The sequence below is a fragment of the Callospermophilus lateralis genome, chromosome 4 (genome assembly GCF_048772815.1).
Source record: "Callospermophilus lateralis isolate mCalLat2 chromosome 4, mCalLat2.hap1, whole genome shotgun sequence".
NCBI lineage: Eukaryota > Metazoa > Chordata > Mammalia > Rodentia > Sciuridae > Callospermophilus > Callospermophilus lateralis.
The window spans coordinates 64,858,972-64,885,272 of record NC_135308.1 but is presented as its reverse complement, the minus strand read 5'-3'; the positions used below and the strand labels follow the sequence as shown (position 1 = coordinate 64,885,272).

General features: G+C 41.2%; 1 protein-coding gene and 1 pseudogene across 2 annotated transcripts in view; one reads left to right on the top strand and one right to left on the bottom strand.

The window, feature by feature from the left end:
* The first annotated feature begins 695 nt into the window (after positions 1–695).
* Positions 696–26,301, top strand: part of LOC143396610 (sodium- and chloride-dependent GABA transporter 2) — a 36,236-nt gene continuing 10,630 nt past the window's right edge. Inside the window, exons 1-6 of one of the 2 annotated variants that reach the window (XM_076852537.1) lie at positions 696–897; positions 15,629–15,763; positions 18,508–18,648; positions 22,840–22,924; positions 24,210–24,342; positions 25,174–25,308. In XM_076852537.1, coding sequence (XP_076708652.1) covers positions 696–897; positions 15,629–15,763; positions 18,508–18,648; positions 22,840–22,924; positions 24,210–24,342; positions 25,174–25,308 — 831 coding nt within the window. The remainder of the gene's footprint in view (positions 898–15,628; positions 15,764–18,507; positions 18,649–22,839; positions 22,925–24,209; positions 24,343–25,173; positions 25,309–26,301) is intronic. The other variant, XM_076852538.1, reaches the window with a different exon arrangement.
* LOC143397312 (growth arrest-specific protein 7 pseudogene) lies at positions 12,141–13,112 on the bottom strand (annotated as a pseudogene).

Below are 26,301 nucleotides of genomic sequence, written 5' to 3'. Positions count from 1 at the left end.
AAGAGACAAATATTTTTGTGTATATCCTAATCTTTCAATTTATGTAAATACTTTATAAAATATTTGTCAAAAATAATTATATTATATATACTGTTTTTACTTCATGTAGTATAAATACCACTTTGGTTCAATATTCTTTTTTTGCAGCAAAGTCTTTAATAACTATAGTTTGTTGTATATATCTATCGATTTATTAACCCATCTGCCTATTTTTGAACATTTACATACTTTATAATTTTTTTGCTGTTACAGAAAATAAACATAATACCAAATCTTTTTCCCACAGTCACAAATCAGTGGCTTTGAGGGTATGTAAAATTTCATCTTTTCAATGGTTCCCAGAATATAGAGTAAAAAAACTGAAGCACAAGCTGATCCAGCTGAGGCCAAGGGTAGGTGGTGGGGAGAGCTGAAATATCCAGAGGCTGTGATTCCTTCTGTGCTCCAAAGCCTAAACCTGAGAGAGCCTGTATGGGGGAAGAAGAAGCTGTCCTTCAGTATCAGTGCTTGTTTTCTAAAATGGGAAAGGAATATAATATCTCAGTAGCAGTTACCCAGTTCTACCAATGAGAGATGCTAAGGAAGATATGGGTCTACTTCCAATTTATGCTCTTGGACATTTTCTGGTACAGAGAGGAGGCTTTCCTTTTGGGGTTCCCAACAGTAACAGAGCACCCACTTGTTTTCCAGGTGGGATGGATAGCAAGGTCTCAGGCACAACCAGTAATGGAGAGACAAAACCTGTGTATCCAGTCATGGAAAAAGCGGAGGAAGATGGCACCCTGGAGCGAGGGCACTGGAACAACAAGATGGAGTTTGTGCTGTCAGTGGCTGGGGAGATCGTTGGCTTAGGCAACGTCTGGAGGTTTCCCTATCTCTGCTACAAAAATGGGGGAGGTGAGAGCCACTGCGCTACCCCACCCACTCCCAGAAGGAGGATGATTTCATTTCCTGCATTCACTGCCCCGCTGGGGAGTCCCATAGATGCATAGAATGCTGGAATTGGAAGGACCCTAGAGGTCATTGAAGACACTCTGCAGGAAACAGACCTAGAAAAGTTATGTGAATGTTCTAGGGCTCTTTTATTATAGCATGGCCTCATAGAAGTATGAAGACAGGCTTGGAACCAGATGGATCAGGGTTGGATTCTGGCTGTGCTACTTACTCTCTGTGTGATCTTGGGCAATTGCTTAAGCTCTCAGAACCTCAAATGGCTGCTACAGTAAATACTTGCTTTTCAAGGTTATTGTAAGGACTAGAGTTAATGTATGTAAAGTGTTTAATAAATAGTAGCTACATTGATGGTGATGTTGTTACCAAACTGACCTGTGGTCTTGAGATTCCTCAGTCTTGGCCTTGTCTCTTCCCCCTACTCAGCTGGTATCATAATATTCCTAAAGCTCAACTGCCACTAGTACATAACCTTTGACCTTAGGGGCTTTTTAAAAATTTTCTCACTACAAACGTGTGTGTATGTGGTGTGTGTGTGTGTGTGTGTGTGTGTGTGTGTGTGTGTGTTGGGTCTTCACTGACTTCCATTGCATCCTCTTGGAGTAACTCTGCCATCCCCACAGCAGTCATTCTGTTATTGCTAACCCACTTTCAGGGAATCCCACCACATTGCTGTGGGAAGCCCCAGAGGGATTTCCCAGGTATGTAAGAGTTTTGTATAATCAGTGTGGGTTAGTTGGTGTGTAAACCTTACAGGAAGGGGTTGGGAATTCTGGATCTGGTTTTATAGAGGGGCTGCAGCCTAGAGGAGCAGGTATTTCACAGGCCACAAGGATTAGAGGGTACTAAAACACAACACCTCCCCTTTCTCAGGGGAGGAGGGGCCTCCAAACCCATCAAGCTTGATTGTCCCAGTGATTTTAGAGAAAGAAAGCACCATTCCAGAGTGGAGATGGAAGGTCTGAGGGAGAACACAAGAGGTATGTTCTGGATCCGTAGTCTTATTCCCAGGTTTGTGGCAATTGGGGATTGACCCTAGGATTGAAAGTTAACTTGTATTTTTCCAGAGTGGTGGGAATGAGCTAAAATGTCCTTTCTCCACAGGAATTTCTGGCCAGTGGCCTGAAATCACAGGACTTTGTTCAGTCTGCATTGTGAGGGAAGGAGGGAGGTCTTCCAACTTCTTCTGTAGCCCTGGACACTCCCCATGTTTGTTGAGGAATTTGGGCCAGAGCACCTTCCCTTTAGAGAATTTAGTGGAAGGATGAGGTTGGCCCAGGGCACACGCAGAAGTTGGTGACCAGGCTGGGCACTGGAACTTGGTATCTGGAACTTAATAACCAGCTTAGCGCCTCACGTGGCAGAAAGATTAGGAGGTGAGCAGCTTTCCCCAAGCCTCTCTGGAATTGGGTAAGGATTGGCCTGGGAATTAGTAGAAAGGGCATGAAGAGATGGGAAATAGTGATGTACAGGTTTAAAGCAAAACCACTAAGCTGAAGAAGGGGCAGTAAAAGGGAGTAGTGACAGGAGCAGCTTCATTTGTCTGGAAAATTTTGGGTCCAAGTTCTGCAACAGGGTTTCGTGGTAAGTTTGTGTAGACCTGAGAATACGCTGGCTCTGTCTTATATTGAAATTCAGGCACAGGAAGAAAAGATTACCTATGGCCCTTGGTTTCTCATGTGGGTGCCTGTGTGGGGAGGTGGAGGCAGGCAGTAGGGTGGCTGCTGAGGCTTCTTCCTTCCATGAATAGAACCTGTCTTCTACACACTGATCCCAACTGATAGTTGAGACATTTTTAGGGGTCCTCAGATTAGTCAAGTTCTTTATTTAACCCTTAGGCAACCTCTCACAATTTTATCCTCTGATCCAGCATGAGGTCTTAGCACGCCTCCTCTCTATTTGCTGATGGATGACAGCAACTGGAGAGGAGTGTTATGAAGGACTTTGGAGCTACAGGTTAATGCCCAAGTTTGCTCAGAAGGGCAGGAGTCATCCAGGGCCATTGGGTGAATTAATGAAAAGTTTCCTTTGCCAAAGATTGATCAAAATATGTATGGTCATTAAAGGAAATTACACCTGCCTATTTTTCTGATTTTTTATGTTCCTTTTAGTCACCAATTAACTCCCCTCATCTCTCAAGGAAAACAATCTTTTACAGAGGATGGACCCAAGCACTTCAACATGTCATCTTTTTGTCAAAGAAGAGACTAAGGCCTCTTCCTGAAAGAATCTTTTGCTGCTGATTTGGGGAAGGAGTGTTCAGAGAATGGACACCATCAGATTGGTTTGACCCCTTTACTCCTGGTTTAGTGATTTTATTTAAATTCATGGTTCCTAGATTGTGGCTTGGGTTCAGGGGATGACACGGATGTTCTGAACAAGTCCTGGAGAAAGATGCTGGGATATTCCATGGATGTACCAAGCCCAGCTAATGTATCCTATCAGCCTGCTTCTGAGATCTTAAACTAACAGATTCACATGACCACTTTTGTACTTGGAGGAACTTTATTAGTATTTGTTCAGTGAGAAGGTCAGGGATGAAAAAGTCCCCCAAAGCAAGTTTTAGTTCCACACTAAACATATAAGTGATGTCTTCTTTGGTTTCTTTCAGCTTTAACATTTGGTAGATCTAATTTGAAATGAGTTCCAGAGCAGGGAAGAAGCTGAGGCAAGAGAGAGAAAAGAATGGGTGAACAGTTGAAAAGTATAGCTGAAAAACGGGGAGACTGAGAGAGTGCTATAATGAAGCCCATCTCAGACAAAAAGCAACCAGCAGGATTTTCAGGGACACAGTTGGAGCGATGCCCACCTCAGTCATCTCCTAGGTAAACACTCCCTCGGTGTCCAGGACCTGTGGCCCATTTATCCCCACATGCCTGCCTCTTCCTAAAGGCTTTCTGAGGTCTTCAGTCTGTTACTTGGATCAGCACAAAACTAACCAAGCCCTGATTTTCACAGTCATTAAACAACAAATATTCCCTGAGGCAGGAATTGTTCTAGGGGATACATCTATAAACAACAGACCAGGGGGCTTACATAATAGAGGAGGGAGACAGGAAATAAACAATAAGCATAGTAAACAAGTAAAATAGACTTTACATCAGAAGTCAAAGAGTGCCATGGGAAAAGAACAAAAAGAGTTAGATAAAAGGGATCAGAAGTGTGGGTGTGGGTGGTGGAAATTTTAAAAAGCTTGGTTGTGGGTGGGGGAGCTTCATTGAGAGTGTCTGGGCAAAGCCTTGCCAGGAGTGAGAGAGTTGGCCTTAGGATGTAGGAGGTGAAAATTTTCAGACAAAGGAAAATAAAGGCTTAATGGTCTTAAACAAGAGGTTGAAGGTCTTGTTTGAGAAGCCCAAAGAGGCCAGGGAGCCTGGAGCAGGAGGAGTGAATAGAAGGTGCCACTGGGAAGTAAGTGGGGTGTGGGGTGCACACCAGGTAGGGCCTTGCTGGCCATTGTAAGCCCTTGGCCTTTAGCTGGGACCTCTTCAGCAGAATACCTGGGGCCATGACCTGGCCATGTGAGGCCGCAGCAGAATGTGTGACAGCTAGACTTCTCAGAAATAGACATCTTAGAGGGGAAGGGCAGTAATAAAATGAATCTTACCTCTAGACTATAAAGAAATAGAGAAGATGAATATGGGCAGTGATGTAAAGAGGACTAAGTGAAAACCATTAGCCTTGATGCTGTTTATAGATACCAAAGAATAAAGAGAAGGGAGACTTTTCTTCTTAGAAAAGCAATAGTTAATATTTTAGCAGGACTTGACAATTGTTACCATTTTTAGTGGATTATTCAGTGACCACTATTGGTCAGGCTAATGTTGATTATAGCACATAAACATTCAAGTAGGCTCGCTGTTTCGTTGCTCATGTAGGATATATCAGTTTTATCTTTAAAAAGTACCTGGGACATTACAGTGATACTCCTTTTGAGAGGGGTAACCAGCTGAACAATTCCTTCCTAGGATGGGAATGTGGTCTGTCCTATCTCATGGGGGAAAAAGCCAGCACATTTTAGAATTTTGATGAGATTAGCTTGGTGATAGGAGAGTACAGGTAATGTGAACTCCATTTGCCATCTCCAGGACTAACTATGTCTTTTGATAGTGAAACCTGAGGGAATGAAAGATGCAAAATGCGCTTCAGGGCTCCCTGGTCTGCACGTGGGTCCCTTTTAGGCTCCATCCCGCCCCTGGTCCCTTCTATACTTCTAGAGCCAATAGTTCTTCCTAGCAGGTATGGACTCTGTTCCTTGTGGCAGGCTGCCCTGATGCTGAATGAGGCAGAGGAGGAGGGGAGCGGAGCTGACCATGGGACCAGGCAGTTAAACATTGCCTTGGTTTATTGGGAAAGAGCAGCTAGCAGAGATGTGAGCAAGGGCTTGAGATGAGCTGATAAGTCTTTCTGGAGGGATTAGGTCTTTCAGTGAATATGTTCATATCAGCTACTGGGTTCTGTCTTCCCTAATTTCTCCCTCTTATCCAATACATCTTAGATTGATTTATGGACTTATTAGGATGAAGTGTTTACAACCTTTATTTCTTTGCCCAGTAAAGTAATCAAGTGCCCCCTGGGTATCTGAATCATGGATGTGTAGGCTACAAACTAGAGATTTGGAAGTCTGTTTCCCTTTAACTTAATATAAACTATAAATATAAAAAATATATTTAAAGTGTATAATTTGTTAAATTTTGACGTACATATGTACTCATAGAACCACGGCCACAATAAAGATAATGAACATATCCATCACCCCCAAAAGTTTTTTTCTATCTCTTTCTAACCCCTTCCTCCCACCACCACCTACTGCTATGGCATCCCAATGCAACCACTGATTTGTTTTCTATCATCACACATTAGTTTGTTTTGCTTGGAATTTTGTATAAATGTAATCATTAACTGTGTACTTTTCTTTATTTGGTTTCTCTTGCTCAGCATAATCATTTTGAGATTCATCCATAGTTTCTTTGTGTCGGTAGTTCATCCCTTGCTATTTAGACTTCTTTATATATTTGAGGCACAATCTTTTATCAAATATATCTTTTGCAAATACTTTTACTCATTTTGAGTCTTGTATTATTTATTTGTTTATTTATTTTGGTACTGGGGAGTGAGTCCAGGGGCCCTTAGCCACTGAGCCACATTCCCAGCCCTTTATTGTTTTTTATTTAAAGATAGCAACTCCCTGAGTTGCTTAGGGCCTCATTATGTTGCTGAGGCTGGCTTTGAACTCGTGATCCTCCTGACTCAGCTGGGATTACAGGCATGTGCCACCACACTTGGCCAAATTTTTCCTTTTCTTGATAGTCTTTTGAAGAGCAGTTCTTCTAAGTTTTCATGAGGTCCGTTTTATCACTGTTCTTTTATGAACTACTTTTGGTGTCATGTTAAAAAAAAATCTTTGTCCAACTTATATCTCATTCTAAAAGTTTTACAGTTTAAGGTTTTACATTTTGGTTTGTGATTTATTTTGAATTGATTTCTGTAGTACAGTAAAGCTGTGGATTGAAGTTTTGTTTTGGTATATGGATGTTTGCTTGTCCCTGCACCATTTGTTGAAAAGGTTATCCTCTTTCCATTGAATTCCTTTATGTCTTTGTGAAAAATAAATTGTCTCTATATGTGTGAGCCTGAGGTTGAGCTCTCTTTTGTGCCATTTATCTCTTTGTTTAATACCAATAACATATCATCTTAATTTCTGAAGCTTTATAATAATATAAATACTAAAGTTGAATTAAGACTAAAATTTCTTCTTTTTCAAAGTTGTTTGGCTAGAATTTTAGAATTGTTTTGTCAATTTCTATCAGAAAGCCCACTCAGATTATGATATAGATCGATTTAGGAAGAAATGATATGTTAATGATAATAATTGACTCTTCTGAACCATGAACGTGATATCTCACTCCATTTATTTAGGCCTTTAATTTTTCTTAGCAATGTTTTGTAGTTGTGACTGCACACATCTTTTATGACTTTTGTCAGATTTATTAAATTTTTCATATTTTTGATGCTGTTGTGAATGTGTTATTTCTGAACTTGTGATTTTTTTTCTAATATGTAAGAGTACAATTGATTTTTGTATTCTGATCTTGTAATCCTGCAACCTTACTGAATTCACTTATTGGCGAATTAGTAGGTTTATTTTTTCACATTCCAGAGGATTTTCAGCATATAATATCATGTCATCTACAAATAAAGCAGTTTTATTTTTTCTTTTTCAATCTGAATAGCTTTTAGTTCTTTATCTTGTCTTATTTCCCTGACTAAAGTCTTTGGCACAGTGTTGAATAGAAGTGGTAAAAATAGACACCCTTTCTGGGTGTGTTGGCGTACATATGCAATCCCAGTGATTCAAGGCAGAGGCAGGAGAATCACAAGTTCAAGACCAGCCTCAACAACTTAGTAAAAACCTGTCTCCAAATACAAAATAAAAAGGACTGGGATGTGGCTCAGATGTAAAGCACTCCTGGGTTTAATCCCTAGTACAAATGAAAAAGACACCCTTGTCTTTTTCTGTCTTAGCAGTTTTTCAATATTAAGCATGCTATTGTTGAAGGGAATTCTCTTTTATTCATTTGCTGAGAGTTTTTTTTTTTTTTTTAATCAGGAATGACGTGTATTCAGTCAAATACTTTTTCTTCATCTATATAATGATCATATGATTCTTTCTTTTTAATTTGTTAATATGAAAAATTACATTGTTTTTTTTTTTTTTTTTTTTTGGTGTTGGGGATTGGCCCATTCTAGGCAAGCACTTCATTACTGAGCTACACCCCAGGCCTACATAAATTTTTAAAAAATGTTAAACCGATCTTATTTTCCTCCGATAAACTCCATTATGTAATATATCGTCCTTTTTACATACTTTTTTAGATTTGATTTGCTAATATTAGATGTAAAATTTTTGGTTCTATGTTCACGAAATATATTGGTCTTTATTTTCTTTTCCTTTACTGTCTCAGTCTGCTTTTGTTATCTATAATAATGTTGGCTTCATAGAATGAGCTGGAAAGCTTTCCTTCCTGCTTCCCCAATGTTCTAAAACAGCTTAACAGTTTTTGTAGAATTGGCATTATTTCTTTGTTTGGAAAGTTCAACAGTGAAGACATTTGGGCCTACAGTTGTCTTCATGGTTTTTACTCCCTCCCCCAACAAAATCAATTTCTTTAATTGTTATATAGCAATTCAGACTGAGGTTGTTTCTTATTGAGTAAGCTTTGTAGTTTGTGTTTTTCAAGGAATTTGTCTACTTTACCTAAATTGTTGCAGTTATTGGCATAAAGTTGTTTATGCATGTTGTTCATATTATCCTTTTAATATCTATAGAATCTGTATTGATGATGTGACTCCCACTTGTCAGACTGGTAATTTATGTCATCTCAGAGTTTATAAACTGTATTTTTTCAAGGAATCAGCTTTTGGTTTATTGATTTTCTCTATTATTTTCTATTTTATTAATTTTCACTATTTCCTCTGACTTATTTTGGGTTTCATTTGTCCTTATTTTTCTCACTTCTTAAGGTGGAAGCTGAGGTAATTGATTTGAAATTTGTCTTCTTTTGTAGAAATAGTCATTTAATACTATAATTTTCTCTGTAAATCTACTTTAGCAGCATCCACAAATTTGGATATGTTGTGTTTTATTTAATTCCACTTGAGATACTTTCTTCTTTTGGGGGGCCAGGGGTGGTAACCAGGGATTGAACTCAGGGGCACTCAACTACTGAGCCACATCCCCAGGCCTATTTTGTATTTTATTTAGAGACAGGTCTCACTGAATTGCTTAGTGCCTCGCTTTTGCTGAGGCTGGCTTTGAACTTACAATCCTCCTGCCTCAGCCTCCTGAGCAACTGGGTTTACAGGTGTGCACCACCACACTTAGCCCACTCAAAATATTTTCTAATTTCTCTTTTCATTTTTTATTCGACCCTTGTATTATTTAGAAGTGTGTTACATAATTTCTAAATACGTGGAAAGTTTCTGAGGTATTTGTCTTATTGATTTTTTAAATAATAATATTATATTTTTTATACCTTTATTTGATTTGATTTATATTTATATGTGCTGAGGATTGAACCCAGTGCCTCATGCATGCTCTGCAGGTGCTCTACCACTGAACTACAGCCCTAGCCCCTGTCTTATCAATTTCTAATTTAGTCAGAGAACATACTTTGTATGACTTGAATCCTTTTTACCTTGTTGAGATTTGTTTTGTGGAGTAGGATGTGGTCTATCTTGGTAAGTATTTCATGTACACTTGAAAATAATTTATATTCTACTGTTGTTGGCTAGAATGTTCTGTAAATGTTGTGTAAGTCAATTTGGTTGATACGGTTTTCAAATCGTTTATATTCATATTGATTTTTTGTCTCCTTGTATATGTAAACTATTGAGAGGAGGATATTAAAATCTTTGACTTTGATGAGTAATTTATTTCTCCTTGCAGTTCTATTAGTGATTGCTTCATGTATTTTAAAGTTCTGTTTTTAGGAGAATGTGAGTTTAAGACATGATGTCCTCTTGATGAATTGACTCCTTTGTCATTACCGAGATGACCTTCTTTACCCCTGGCAATATTCTTTGTTCTGAAATTACTTCATGTGATAATTAAGGTAAACATTCCATCTTTCTTTTGATTATTATTAGCATGACATATCTTCTTTTTTTTGGAGGAGGGTACTGGGGATTTAACCCAGGGGATCTTTACCACTGAGCCACATCCCCACCCCTTTTTGAGACAGGGTTTTACTAAGTTGCTGAGGCTGTCTTGAACTTGCAATCCTGCTTCAGCCTCCTGACTTGCTAGGATTACAGGCTTGAGCCGACACATCCAGCTAGCATGACAAATCTTTTTTTGTTTGTTTGTTTTTGTGGTGCTAGGGATTGCACCCAGGGCCTTGTGCGTTCGAGGCAAGTACTCTACCAACTGAGCTATATCCCCATCCTCGATAAATATTTTTATATCCTTTTACTTTTAATCTACCTCTTCATGTCTTTCTTATTTGAAGTGCATTTTTTAGGCAGCATATAGTTGAGTCTTGCTAGTTTTTTTAAAAAATCAATCTAACGATATCTTTTAACTGTGATATTTAGGCCATTTACATTTAATACAGTTATCTATATGATTATATTTAAATCCATCATCTTTTCCACATTTTATATTTGTCCTATTCATTCTTCTTCTATTTTCCTTTTTTTGTTCATTCTTCCTTTCCTGCCTTCTTTTAGATTAATTGGATTTTTAAAATACTCCATTATTAGGTTTTTCCCTTGTTGGCTTATTAGTCAAAATTCTTTGTTGTATTACTTTAGACTTTGCAGTATAGATCTTTAACTTATCACAGTTTATCTTCAAGTTATATTGTACCACTTTATATATAAGAACTTTATACTACAACTAAATTTCTATCCTTTTGACCTCTTGTTACACATTTTATTTTTTCATATGTTATAAACTCATTCCATTGTTGTTATTTTTGCTGAACTAGTCAATTATCTTTTTTTTGGTACTGGGGGTTGAACTCACTGAGCCACATCCTTAACCCTATTTTGTATTTTATTTAGAGACAGGGTCTCACTAATTGCTTAGTGACTTGCTTTTGCTGAGGCTGGCTTTGAACTTGCAATCCTTAGGCCTCAGCCTCCAGAGCCATTGGGCTTACAGGCATGTGAAACTGTGCCCAGCTAAGAAATTCTGATTCAATGGAAGAGATGCAGAATGATTCAAGATTAATATCCATTATTAACATGTAAAACTGAGGGAAAGATAAGTGAGTTGTGCTTGTAGAATTCTGACCCCATGGGAGATGGAAGGGTCAAGTGCAAAGTTGCCAATGGGAGAGATGAAGAAATATTGACTCTGAGAGCATGAGTTTCTGGCTAGAATCTATTCCTTGCTCACTGTGTCTTTTTTTTCCCCTCTCTCAGCCCCCTTAGGCTGATTCTCTAGGTTAATATGGTGGAGATCATGTTTGTTATAATAGGGAAAGGAAGTGACAGGCTGAACCCAGTGGCAGTGCTGAAAAGCTTCCTGGGTCACACTTGGCTCAGGATTCTCCAGGGAAGATGGACAGAGGGAAGAGAGGTGCTGGCACCAAGTAGGGGCTTGGCACAGGGCTCTGGAAAGTTCAGAGGAGCTGGAGGCCCAGGTGGCAGGACATGCCTGGGTAGCAGCGAACTCCTATGGCCACAAGAGTCTGCAATGCCCATACAAGGGACAGCAGCCCAAACCCTATCATGCATAAGCAGATGGAGCCATATGGGGGATGACAAAGACTTGCCCTAACCTGTCTCCCATGTGGGACTGACCCAGCCCTATTAAGACCATGGCAGGCAGCCTGGGAGAGTGGGGGTCAGGGAAGCCCAGTGTTGGACAGCATACCATGGTAGACAGACCCCATCTGGTTTTTGATTCATCTCCATTCATTCAGCTGTGTGCTTTTGTATATGCACACAGCTGAATGAAGTCTTGCTGGCTGAGAACTTTGGAAAGATCCCTCTGGTGAGACAGAGCAGGGGTGGCAGGGTGGGGGTGGGACTGCCTTGAGAAAGCAGCTGAGGAATGGATGGATTGGGATTTCCAGAGACTTCAGAGATGATGCCTGGTCCGATAGGAACCATGATTCAATGCTCTGATTTGGGATTAATTTGCCGAATGAGATAGTTCCATCCTGACCTCTGTAGGCAGGGTTGGACTGGGAAGACAGAAAACAGGCATTCCCAAGACCCACAGGGATGAAAAGTGGCCAAGAAAAGCTAGATTTGGGCTCCCAGAATGCAATGAGAAAAATAGAGAGAGAGGGCTGTAAAGGTTACTAGGTGCAGGTTGAGCTGATGACACCTTCTATTCATGATTCTGATCCTGATATTGGCTTTGAGGCAGAGATGGCCCTTCCCTAATCTTTCTAAGCCCCATAGATAAAGGGACCAGCTGGAGGATGGGCCTTGGGCATCCAGAGGCACAAGTGTGATGGCCACCCCTATGGAACTCAGTAGGGACCTCAAAGTTCCAGCCTCAGTTTGTTTTCAGAGCAACAAGCATGGCACGGGGTTTGGGGGGCTTCAGTCTTGGACAAGGGCAGGGTTGCAGGTCTGTCTTCTTAGCCTGGGAACATTTGGGATCACCCTTCTGGAATCACTAGTTCTCTCCTCTCTCCCCAGTGAACAGAAGAATGGGGGGGAGGGCAACTTCACCCAGCAGGAGCCACTATCTCCTCTCTGTGGGACCCCCAACCCGTCTCCTGGGCAGGACCCCTGGGGCCGCACAAGTGTGTTTGGATCTCCATGTCTGTGGGGTGAATGTTGCCTATTTTGTGCTCTCTGACCCACAGCTCTCTGTCTTTGGCCAGGTCTACTTTTTGAAGCAGTTGGTCCACATGCTTAACTGTGCTTTGGTTGAACATGTCCGTCTCATGCTGCAGCTGTGTGTATTGGCACAGATGTTGCTGGATCATCTCCACCCTCTCCACCTCCAGCTGCTCCAGCTTCAAAGTGGTGGTCACCATTTCTTCAAACCGGCTTGGACTGGGCCTGGCATGAGGTCAACGCCAGCCTGTGTGGACTTCTCCATGCCTTCTTGAAGTCCTCCTCTGTCTTGTTGCTCAGCTGGATCTCCAGCTGCTGAGCCTTCATCTCCAGGTCTCTCTGCTGCTCTTTGAGGGCGTTCTGGGTCTTCTCCATTGATGCATAGCGACTGGCGAGTTGCTTGTGGGGGTCAGCAATATGGTGGTCATACTTTTTCATGTCTTTCTCGAAGTTCTCATGAAAGTTCATTAGGGACTTCTCCATTTCACTGTGAAGCTTGGCAGAGAACTTGAGATAAACTTCGGCTTTACCTGCCAGGCTCGATTCACCTGGGCCCATACTTCTCCCAGGGAGCCTTCCTCCTATGCAGCCAAGGAATTCTGAGAGAGCTTAGCCAAGTTCTTTACATGTTCTTCTTCAAACTTTGTCCTCTCTTGGACGAATTCAGACATTTCTTTCTGCATTTGTTTGCCTTTCAGTTGCTTTTGGAGCACCAGTTCAAACCCAGCCACAGTGCCGTTGCCTTGGTGGTCCTTCTTATCAGCCCAGAAGTAGTCACCGTAGCTCCACTCAGTTGGCTTTAGCAGTTGCTGTTCAGGCATGGTGTCTGGGTGAGGGAATGTCACGCAATTTATCATCTCTGTGTGGTCAACTTTATTTTCAAGATTATATATTTTTATCTTCATTGCCTGAGGTTCTGTCTTCCTGTTGGTGATATTTTCCATTGAATTTTTTTTTAAAGAGAGAGAGAGAGAGAGAGAGAGAGAGAGAGAGAGAGAGAGAAAAATTTAATATTTATTTTTTAGTTTTCGGCGGACACAACATCTTTGTTTGTATGTGGTGCTGAGGATCGAACCCGGGCCACATGCATGCCAGGCGAGCGCATTACTGCTTGAGCCACATCCCCAGCCCCTCCATTGAATTTTTTATTTGTTTTTTTGAGTCCTTCATTTCAAGGATTTCTTCTTGATTTCTTTTCAGGATCTCTATCTCTTTATTGAAGTGATCTTCCACTTCCAGAAACATATCTCTGATTTCATTCCTTATATACACATTTAATAAGTTAAGGAGCAGTTTTACTAAGTAGATTTTGAACTCCTTCTCTGATATTTCTTCTACTGTTTTTTCAACAGATTCTATGATTGGAGCATTTTGGTTTATTTGGAGCACTTTATTCCCTTGTTTTTTCACGTTGTTTGTGGTCTTCCCATCTAGCCCTGGATCTGAGGCAGTGCAATTTCTACTCTGTAGACTTTAGTGCCCCTAAAGGTTTCCAGTACCTTGCCAATCCAGGTTTCAGTTTCTGTAGGCTCTGCCATGCTGTAGTCCCAAGATGGCTCCTGGATTGTGGACGATAGTTAAAGTCTGGTAGACAGTGAAGGATAGGGACAATAGGCCCTAGGGAGGGAACTTCCCTTCCTCTCTTTCATGTCTTTAACTTTTAAAAACATATGCAATAGGGGGCTGGGGATATGGCTCAAGTAGTAGTGTGCTCGCTTGACATGTGTGAGGCACTGGGTTCGATTCTCAGCACCACATAAAAATAAAATAAAGATATTGTGTCCACCTAAAGCTAAAAAATAAACATTTATAAAAACATATGCAATATAGTTATGGTATTATTTATGTATTTATTTGGTACTGTGGATTAAACCCAGGGCTGCTTAACCACTGAGCGACATCCCCAGCCCTTTATATTTTTGAGATAGGTCTTGCTAAGCTACTCATGGCCTCATTAAATTGCTGAGGCTGGCCTTGAACTTGTGATCCTCCTTCCCTAGCCTCCCAGGTTGCTGGGATTACAGGCATACATCACCACACCTGGAAGGATAACTTTTTAAATGCCCTCATCTGCTAATTCTAATATCTGCTTAAATATGGATAAGGTTCAGTTGATTGATTTATCTACTTATTATGAGTTACATTTTTTTACTTCTTTGCTCTGAGGCAAAGAAATTAGATTCCAAGCCTGGTGAAATTTTGCTTTATTGGGTTGCTAGATAGAAAACGATTTCTACAAAGATTCTTGAGCTCTGTTCTGCGAGCAGCAAAGCCTCTCTTGATCCTTTTGCATCTTGCTTTTAAGATCTGTTAGGTAGGCCTGGGAGTTGTGTTCAGTACAGGGCTGATTATTCCCCATGAATGAGGAAATGGTCTTCTGCATACTCTATTAATACCAGGTGATTCTTGAGACTATTCAGCATGGCTGGGGAGAAGAGGTACCATATGAGCACCATTACTTTCACTTTTTTTTTTTTGTAACGAGGATTGAACCCAGGGACACTTAACCACCGAGGCACATCCCCAGCCCCTTTTTTTGTATTTTATTTAGAGACAGGATCCTCACTGAGTTTCTTAGGTCCTCACTACCTTGCTGAAGCTGGCTTTGAGCTCATGGTCCTCCTATCTCAGCCTCCTGAATCACTGGGATTATAGACGTGCGCCACTGCTCCTGGCCCGGCACTTCTAACCTTTTTGATATTTCTTTCCCTCATCTCAGTTAGTGTCTTCACACATATGTTCTGACCAGGACTGAGTTAAGGGATTGAGGGAACCCTATGAAGATATTAGGGTTCCCTTCTCTGTGCAATTCTCCCTTCTCGGTACTCTTTCCTTTGAAGTTCCCTGTTCATTTTGGTAGTAGATTAAAGTCCATGGTAGAAAAAAAAATACCAGCATTTTTGACATTCATAGTTGGTCTTAGTTAATGGTAATGGAAACAGAAGTAGAAAGATTACTAAAGGGAAATCTGAATTCAGTCTGCTTAAAGTCCCTACCTGACATTAAGAGCCATATTTTTTTTGAAAAGAATTATAGGCTGTGAGCTGTGCTAATGTTCCTGGATATTTATTATTCAATGAACTCCTTGCTGTTGTCACAACTTATGTTAGGGAGCAATTGGTGTTCGGTAGAGTACAGGTATAGATTGAAACCTCACAATGAAAAGGTCTGGGACATTGTAGATTCTAGGTAACTTGGTCATTCTTGATTCCTGTTGTGTCTGCAGACATCTAGACAGACGTCTCTCCTGCAGTGTGCATGCTCCTAACCCCCAGGATTCTGACTGGCAGTGTGGGCTGGTAGTGGGAGGACACAAATGTGACTCATGAAGAAGATATTGACAGATCATGAATAGCCTGTTTTCTACCCACAGGTGCTTTCTTTATCCCCTACCTCATTTTCCTCTTTACCTGTGGCATTCCTGTCTTCCTCTTGGAGACAGCGCTGGGTCAATACACAAGCCAGGGAGGTATCACAGCCTGGAGGAAGATCTGCCCCATCTTCGAGGGTGAGTAACTCTGTGCCTGATTCCCAGGTGTCTGCTCTAGTTGGTTATAAACCTTACTTGGGATGACTGAGTAAAGAGCAGCAGTTCTGGATTAAGATAAGACTCTAAGTCTACATGTTAAACCTTTGGTTTGTGGACTGAATACTGAGCTGGTTACCTGCTTCATTAGAGGATGAGGGAAAAATAAGAATAAGATGGGACAAAGATTTTAGGTTAAATGAGTACAAAGTTATTTTAGTTATGTATATTTTAAATATGTAACAATAATTATTTTTTAAATATATAGCCATAATTTTGTATTTTAAAAGACATTTAATTAATTAAAGCATTTTAAAAAAATTTAAAATGAGAAAAGTTCTTTCAGTAATAGTTCTATCATCTTGACATAATAAGTTTAAAACTTAGGATGTTTTGTGTTGGCTGTGGTGGTGCACACCTATAATTCCAGCTGCTCGGAAGGCTAAGGCAGGAGGATTGCAAGTTTGAGGCTAGCCTTAGTAAATTAGTGAGGCACTAAGCAACTTAGTGAGATCTTGCTTCAAAATAAAAAATAAAAAGGGCTGGGGATGTAACTCATTGGTAAAGAACCCTTAGGTTCAATCCCTGGTATCCCCCAAAAAAAGGTGTTTTAAAATTTTTCTCTCTGTATAGGATTTGAAATGATTATATATATATATTCACAGGAAGTTACAAAAATAGTACCAAGGGGTCTGTGTACCCTTTATCCAGTTTTCCCCAATAAGAACAGTATAATAGCAAAATCTGGTACAGAGCTTATTTGTATTTCAGCAGTTTTCCATACTTCTTTTGTGTATGTCTGTGTGATTTTATCACATGTGTAGGTTTATGTGACCCCACCATCAGGACACCCACTGTTCTATCACCACAGTGGTCTCTATGCCACTCCCTTATGGTCAGATTCACCCCATCCCTAACTTCTGGCTTCCCCTATTCTTTTGTCTATCTCTATAATTTTGTCATTTTGAGAATGTCATATGAATGGGCTGATGCAGTATGGGTAACCTTTGTGAGTGTTTTTTTTTTCACTAAGCATGATACCCTTCACATCCTGGATCATCCAGGTTGTTTTGTGCATCACTAGTTCTTTCCTTTTCATTGCTGAGTGGTATTCCTTGGTGTGGATGTACCACAGTTTGTTTAATCATTAATTTACTGAAAGCATTTGGTTCATTTACAGTTTTGTGGCTTTATTTCAAAATTTCTTTCTTTTTCTATATTTTATAATTTATTAACATGGAATGTACACAATGTATGCTCTCTTCAATTCATTTTATTTTTCATTTTTTAAAATCAGCTTCTGGTTTTTTTCTTAAATTTGTTTTTAGTTGTTGATGGGCCTTTACTTCTATTTATATGCAGTGCTGAGAATTGAATCCAGGGCCTCACACATGCTAGGCAAGTGCTCTACCACTGAGCTAAAACCAAGACTCTTATTTTCCATTTTTTTACACAATAATCACTTAATGATTTATAAAATTCCATCAAGTGGGTATATAATAATTAACAGTTCTCTGGGGCTTTTTTGCTTATTTTTAAGTACTCATAAAATTTATATTCTTCTACTGCACACATTTGTTTAGATAGTTCCCCTCTTCGGAATTATTTCTTTGGGATAAATTCCCAGGATTAGGATAACTGGATCAAATGGGTATTTAGGTTGATATTTCTTGATATGATTTATTAAATTGTCCTAGGAAAATGATAACTGACAGTGTCACTAGATGTGAGTAGGCATCTTTCTTGAACAACTCTGAGTTCTATCAGTGGTTCCCAAACTTGTCTGCACACTGGGATCACCTGAGCCCCTTCAACATATCTGTGGCTGTGCCCCATTTCTAGAGGTTGTGATTTCAATGGTCTGAGGTTTGTCCTGGGCTTTGGAATTTTGTAACTATTCTAAGGTCATTCTAATATACAGAAAAGTATGGAAACCATTGAGTTAACATCATTTGTAAAAACTTGCAGTAAGATTATAGCTGCAGAATGGTACCTCATTAGTGTTTCATTTTACACACATGTAATTATTAGAAAGAATGGACATATTATAAAAGTGTTCATTCACTATTATATTCCTTATGAAAATCATACATGTTCCTGCTCTTGTGCTTTTATTTTTAAGAAACATATCAGTTTAATTCTGGGGAACATTAACTATTAGGATCATGAATGAAGATAGTCTTACACATTTTAAAACTAACTGACTTCATGAACTTTGAGAATGTGGTAAAATTGCCCAGATGTGATGGCACAAGCCTGTAAGCCCAGTGACTCAGGAGGTTGAGGCAAGAGGATCACAAGTTTGAGGCCAGCCTGGACAACTTAGTAAGAGCCTGTCTCAAAATAAAATTTAAAAGGGCTGGGGATGTAACTCAGTGACAGAGCACTTGTCTGGTATGCTCAATACACTGGGTTTAATCCTTAATACAGAAAAACAAAACAAAAACAAACAGAAAAGATGGAGGATGAAATTAAAGTGCATAGGAAGCATACCATTGCAGCAGAAGACAGGAGAAAGGTCCTAGTCTGCCCTGGAGGGCTGTGGGAGCCCAGAATTTTAACTTTTTGGTGCCAGAGTGGGAGAGCTGAACCAGGAGCCTCTACTCCAACACTGTTTACTTTAGAGGTCTGATAGTGGAGTGCAAGCACTTTCCTATATAGGGGTGGATGGTATGTGAAGAATCTGGGTACCATCCCCAGCCTAATCTGCAACCCTTACTCTCCAGGTATTGGCTATGCCTCCCAGGTGATCGTCATCCTCCTTAACATCTATTATATCATTGTCCTGGCCTGGGCCCTCTTCTACCTCTTCAGCAGCTTCACCACCGACCTCCCCTGGGGAAGCTGCCACCATGAGTGGAATACAGGTAAGGTCACCACTGGAGAGTCCCCTTCTTTCTCCTGCTCTGCCACATCAACCAGGAATGGGATTGTCATAATATCTCAGGCAACCTAGTCCCTAGTCTTAACTCAGGACTCACAGAAATCAGCCAATTAGATCATGAAAAACTCACATCAAGAATAAGTGCAAGGGCTGGAGTAGACAAAGGGGAATGAAGGGACAGGAGGGAGGATGGGAACAGGAAAGATAGTAGAATGAATGGGACATAACTCTCCTATGTTCATATATGAATACACGACCAGTGAATCCACATCATGTACAAGCGCAAGAATGGGAAGTTACACTCCATGTATGTATGATAAGTCAAAATACATTCTACTGTCATTTATAATTAAAAAGAATGAATACAAAATTTAAAAAAAGAACAATTGCAAGGGGCTGAGGATGTAGCTCAGTGGCAAGCATTTGCCAAATACAGTCAATGCAGTCCCAGCACTGCCAATAAATAAATGAATAAACAAACAAATAAATAAATAAATAATAAAATAAAATAAAATTAAATACTGAGAATTCACCAACATCACAAGAAAAATGTCATAGGCTTAAAAAATAAATTCATGTATTCAATTAATGTATTATGCAAATAGAACTGATCTCTTTTTAAATATAGCTTAGCCATTCATTTGTTTCAATGTGAAAAATAGTATTTGATATATATGTCTATTATTTATTTACGTACTTGTTTTTCATGTCTTCTTTCTAACACTACTTTAGATCTCTCAAATTACAATTTATCTGGGCTTAACTAGGAAATGAACTGTTTTATATGTCATCAATAAAATTTATAATAGCAATTAACTCCTGTGCTTCTAACACAATGTGAGCCACCTATGGCAATAGAATCACTGAATCTAGTATATTGAAAGTAACAGCAACAACAAAAATCTAGGGTAAGGATGTCCAAAGGAATTGTCTGTGAGGATGAAAATGTTCTCCACATGTCCAATACAGTAGCACCAGCTACATGTGGCTATTGAGCATCTGAAATGTGCCTAGTGCATCTGAGGAACAGAATTTTAAATTATTTTACTTAATTTTAATTTAAATACCTATGTGGACTAGTAGCTACCCTTTTGAAGATACAGATGGGGAGCATGGTGACCACTGTTCTGCTTGGATTCTTATCACACAACTTGCTTTAATTGTCCAAATATCTTTCAGAACTTGTCCGTGAGACCTCTCCTTTTGAAGTGGAAATGGCCATTGTATTAGCTTTTCATTGCTTGAAAAAATACCTGAGAAAAACAACTTAAAAATTAAAACTGGATGCATGGTTTCCAAGATTTCAGTCCATGGTAGGCTGGCTCCATTGCTTTGGGCCTGAGGTGTGGCAGAATATCATGCAGTAGGGCATGGTATGGAAAAGATGCTCACCCATGGCAGCCAGGATGAAGAGAAAGAGCAAGACATAGTCCCCCAGGGCACACCTCCAGTAACCTACTTCCTCCAACCAGGCCCACCTTCTAAAGTTTCCATCACCTCCCAATAGTCCATTCAGCTCTGAATAATTTTACCTCAATATATTAATCCACTGAGATCAGAGCCCTCATGGTCCAATCACTTCCCCAAAACTCCACCTCTTTTTAACATCACTTCTTTGGGGACCAAGACTTCAACACATGAACATTCCAGGTATAAACCATAACAGACACAATCAGTTCTTTCTTGTGCAGATAAGTTACTCAATGTGAACTGGAGTTTAAATCCTTTACTTGCCAAGGAAAAATTTTTTTTCAGGGTTAACATGGTATTCTTCATGTCCTTATGATGTTGCCCCTGCCTTTTTTTTTTTTTTCAGTGCTGGGAAATGAAGCGAGGTCTTACATATGCTAGGCAAGTGTTCTTCTGCTGAGCTACACCCCTAGCCCACCATTACCATTCTCATACTTCACATTTCCTTTCCAGGCAGTTCCTTGCCCATGTCTTTCACTACTTTTATTCTACTATCATTTGTCCATTGTCAGTTTATCTCCCCTGACACCCCAAGATTGGATTAGATTTTTCTCAAATGGTATGTGTACTGAGACCTGGCCCTATTGTGCACTTACCTTATTTTTTGTGTTTCTTGGCTTGATTTTTCCACTAGTTGGCAGGATCTCAAGGCAGAAAAGACTCTCTCTCCATAGCCTTTGTGTCTAGCATGGTGCTGACTAGCTTTCAAGAAAGAGTTTTTGGATTGGGGATGTGGCTCAAGCAGTAGCACGATCGCCTGGCATGCATGCGGCCCGGGTTCGCACCACATACATACAAAGAGGTTGTGTTTGCTGAAAACTAAAAATAAATATTAAAATTCTCTCTCTCTCTTAAAAAAAAGAAAGAGTTGTTGAAGGCAAGATTTAAAAATCTTTTTTATTCTAATATTTCCTTTTTTTTGGTATCTTTGCACATGAATCATCTTTGACAACCAGCTTATCAGATAGTAACCATTTCATCCAGATCCTAGCAGAGTGCCTCTTGAAAGAATTTTGGTGAAATTTTGTCTAGAGTTTTTGTTTCAGGGCATGAATAGGCCTATCTGTCTTTGGGTCTCTGAGATAAGTCTGAGGCAAGCTGAATACCTGAGTCTTTTGTTTTCAAACATTTTTTTGTCCCCTCTTTTAGTGGGTCTGGTTTCAGTCAGAGCCTGGCATCTTGAATGGCATAGGCCATCCTGTCATCAATATGAAATAATGCTTTTCTTCAAGGAGAATGATATGGTTTAGTGGAGAGAGCCTTCCATGAGCGTCTACCATTTAACAGGCTCTCTTCTAAACACTGGGGATATGGTAATGTGTTTCCTGGAATTGTCATTCTAGCGGGGGAAGACAGACCATGAACAAAATAAATAAGTAGTATGTTTTATGAGAGAAATAAGGCCATGTATTATGTTAGAAGAAATTCTATGGAGAAAAATAAAACAGGGAATGGGATTGGGAGTTTAGGGGTAGGAGATTTTAATAGGACAATCAGAAAAGGCCTTCCTGAGGTTGTACTTTCATTTGAAGGAGGAGAGAGAATAAGCTGTTAAGATAGGGGACAACCATTCTAGTTAGTGGGACAGTAAATGCAAAGGCTCTGAGGTGCATGGTGCCCAAAACGTCCAGGGTCGAGCCTGGAGCCAGTGTGGCTGGAATAGGGAGAGTGGAAGGGTGTTAGGAGATGCGGGCAGAGGTGTTGAGGGCTAGATGAAGGCGTTTTGTTTTTTTTGGAGTGGGATGAGATACCCATTATAGGGTTTGAGATGCGATTTAACATAATAATCTTGACTGCTGTATGGAGATTTGACAAGGGAAGCGAAGGTAGAAACCAGTTAGGAGCTGTGAAATGATGGTGACCTGCACCAGGTAGTAGTGGGGATAACAAGAAAGGTCAGAGTCTAAGTATTTTGAAAGTAGAACCCGGGCAGTTTGTTGACCTGGATTCCAGCCCACACTTGATCATTTATGAACTCTGACAGGCAATTTCTAGGAAGATTGATTTTCTTCATATATACAATGGGGAAAACAGTATCTGTCTTAATATTTCCTTGGATTATTATACTGATAAAATATTAAAAAGAATGTCAACTCTCTATGTGAAACTCCAAAGTGACATACAAATAATAAAGAACACTTTATTGAGCACTTTAGATTTACATTTTAATTTAATCCCCCTATCAATCCTACTAGAGAGACATTAATGTCTACATTTTGGAGATCAGGGAAATGACACTTAGAGCACAGAGTTTTCACAAGGTCACACAGCAGATATCCAGAGCATTGGGAATCCAACCCAGAGCTTTCTGACCTTGCCTTGGTATCTGAGCTCTTGGCGTTTGTGCTACATTACTTTCTAGAAGGCATTCATACTATTCCTCAAAGGCTGTGACTTTACATAGGATGGTTTCCTGGGAATTAGTGTATATTTTGAAGCAGCTAGCATCCAGAGCATCTTACTAATGCTTTCTGATCGTGCTTTAAGGAGAATATTCATGCAAACATCTATAAGCCCACAGTAAATGTGCAGAGGAGAGATGAGGTGGGTTTGTTGAGGATGAGGAGGTTTTGTAGAACTATAGCCCAGTTCTTTCCAGATACCTTACTTTCATTCTCCTAAAATTCCATACCATTCTCTCTGGTTTTGCCAAATTTTGGCTGATGAACTTTCTCTTTCTTCCTTCCCTGGGACCCACGGGTAGAGAACTGTGTAGAGTTCCAGAAGACCAATGGATCCCTGAATGTGACCACTGAGAATGCCACGTCCCCTGTCATCGAGTTCTGGGAGTAAGTGAGGCCCTTTCCCCATGTGAACGTGGGAGGTGTGTTCCACAGAAGGGTAGAGGGTATAGTTCTCACTGGATAGCAAGAAGAGTTTTTTCTTTCCTGGTCCTGTCACCTATGTGGCCTTTTTCTGTGGTGTCTATATTTGTGGTTAATGCAGAACTGGTTTCAGAGATGAGAATTTGTAATTCTTCTCAGGCTGTGCTGGCCTTTTCCTCATGTCAGAGAGGGAACATGCATGTGTATTCACTCTGCTAATACCCTCCTCTCTTTGACTCTTGTATGTTGCCCCTTATCCAGCCCATTCCTCCAAATGTTGATATTCACCCAGTGTGTGATCCCTGATAACAAAACAGCCTAAAATCCTGGTTGAAAAAATACATACTTGGACCTCTTTCCCTGTGTTAAATTAGTACTCAGAGCAAACTTCCCTGGGCACAATTTTTATTTGCCACCCTTTAAATCTAGCTCCATCTCCAGGCAAAGGAGAGCCTCATAATCCCAGTAAAAAGAGTTGACCTTCCTTCAGAGAGAGCCTGGAGGCGTGGCTCTGCAAGACCCACAGGCTACAAAACTGAGAATCAGGGCTGGATTGCAGCTCAGTGGTGGGGTGCTTGATTAGCATGTGTGAAGCCCTGGATTCCACCCCAAATCCCTCCAACCTCACAAAAAAAGAAAGAAGGAAAGAAAAGAGGGAACGAAGGAGTGAAGGAAGAAAAGAAGGAAGGAAGGAAAGAAAGGGGGGAGAGAGAGAGAGAGAGAGAGAGAGAGAGAGAGAGAGAGAGAGAGAGAATGAGAATTTTAGTCAACTTTTTCACTGTTGCAACCGAAAGACCTGACCAGAACAACTGTAGAGGAGGAAAGGTTTACTTAGGGGCTCATGGTTTCAGAGGTCTCAGTCCATAAAAGGCTGGCTCCATTTTTCGGGGCTCCGGGAGAGGCAGGACATCATGGCAGAAGAATGTGGTAGAGGGAAGCAGCTCTCATGATGATCAGAAAGCAGAGAGAGACTCTACTCTCCAGATACAAAATATATACCCTTCAGCCATAGCCCCCCATGAACCACCTCCTCCAGCCACACCCCACCCTCCTCCAGTTACAACATGGTTGATCCCATCAGGGGACAAGTCACTGATTAGGTTAAGGTTCTGCCCCAATCATTTCTCCTCCAAACCTTGTTGCATTGTCTCACATGTGAGCTTTTGGGGGACACCTCCCATCCAAACCATAACAGAGAGACCTGAGGCTGACATCCAAAGTGGAACCAGGCTCACTCTTTTCTCCCCAGGAGGCGGGTCCTGAAGATCTCTGATGGCATCCAGCACCTGGGGGCCCTGCGCTGGGAGTTGGTTTTATGTCTCCTGCTTGCATGGGTCATCTGCTACTTCTGCATCTGGAAGGGGGTCAAGTCCACAGGCAAGGTCTGTATTAGACAGTTCCTCCCCCCCATCCTGGGACTCCCTGCCCTAGTCTGGGGACTGTCACCTAGTTGTGGTCTAGTCTGGAATGGGAGGGAATGATCCAGCGAAGATTTTATGTGCTTCCCTTCCTTGATCCTGTGCCTCTCCTGGAATGAATCCCATGTGCTTCTGGGAAGTGAAACAGAAGAAACAAAGGCAGGAAGAACACTTCCAGGAGTTTCATCTTGGAATTTTCCATGTGTGTGAGCACACTGCATACCGAACACTATTTGTGGCTTCTTATTTCATATACAACATTTCTGTGGATAAGGAATTCCATTAAGACTGTTCACCTCCAAATGATTTCCAACCAACTCAAGAATTTGGGAGTCTGAGGTGCTAGAGGGTATGCTAAGCTGGACTCTCGCACTGGAGGCTTCAACAAGACTTCTTTTCTAATTTGGCTGCCTGGTTGTGTTAAGCTCGTAAACTCTTGTCAGGAAGATATCACATGTTACAGATCTTTTCATACCTGACAACTCTTGCCAGAATTCCAAGCACTCTTGTTGGAAGAATGCCTAAATTCATTCAGTCACTTGACAAATATTTACTGAATATGTGCTGGGGAGGGCAAATGCTTAAACTGGAGGGAGGAGGGGTGAGAGAGGTAGTGACCCAAGGTTTCAGGGAGATGGAGCTGAACAGCTGCACGGTGGAGGGAGGGAGCAGGAGAGGACCTCCCATGCCCTTTTTGGTGGGGTGGAAGCTCCTGCCTCTTGTCTCTGCTGCTGAGTCTTGGGGTCCCTCCTTCCTAACTCACAAGTTCCTTGTCACTCATCTGCTCTTGACCAGGTGGTGTACTTCACAGCCACATTCCCTTACCTCATGCTGGTAGTCCTGTTAATTCGAGGAGTGACACTACCTGGTGCCGCCCAAGGAATTCAGTTTTATCTGTATCCCAATCTCACACGTCTGTGGGATCCCCAGGTAAGAAGCCACAGACAGGGGCTCTGGAGGTTTTGCTTTGGGGGAGTCTTGGTTCCTGGCTCATCCCAGGGCATCCCTGGAGATGGTGGGGTTCACCCTTCCTTCTGCAGACATGTGTTAGCAGTGGTTCTTGGTCCACAGCTTCCAGAGAACCCAGGGGGCCTGAAGCCCTAGCTATATTTCTCAGGAACTGCAAATGTGTCAGTCACTGAACACCTTTCTTATGAGCTGAGCTCCTTTCCTCTTGTCTACCCATTTTTCTCATGTTTGCTTTTTTTTCTTCTTCTCCATTTCCTTCTCCCAAACTTCCTCTCTAGTTCTTGTCTGGTGCCTTCCTTCCACCATGTGACCCTTTGGGGGGTGGGCAGTTCCCAGCCCCTCCCCACACTAGCTGGGTTGGTGTTAAGTTTCCTGTCAGTTGGCTGGGTCTTTTCCCCTCCCCTCCGCCCTTCCTTGGTTGCCCACACTCCCTCAGAGACAGTCAGTTTCCTTACAGCTCCACAGGGAGGGAGGGGGTGGTGCTGCTTGTCTTATTTTCTCCTCTTTGAGAGCCATTTTGAAAGCTGGCAAAGCCAATGGGAGTATGGGTAAGCTCCACCCCAGAGCCTCCCAGATTGTGTTATCCAGTTCAGTACCATGTCTCTGCCTCTGCCTCCCTGGCACAGAGGGGAGTATTGTATAATTCAGAGATGCTCCTCTGGATTGTCCAAGGTTCCCTGTGACTGTGCAAGGGCCCCCAGGAGACTCAAGGGCAGATGACTTTCCAGGCTTACAAGACTATAAAATGGCCTTCCAGACCTTTCAAATAGCGCAGCACGAGTACAGTCACTGAAAACACAGAGAGGGAGAAAGAGACAAGGACAAGCATGCAGCTCCAGAGTTCCTTCTCAAGACCCAGGAACTCGGTTTACCCCAGAAGCAATAGCTCTCTGTTGGGAAGAATTTGGGGTGATCTAGAAGCTAAACCACTCTCATCTGGCAGAATTGTAAGGC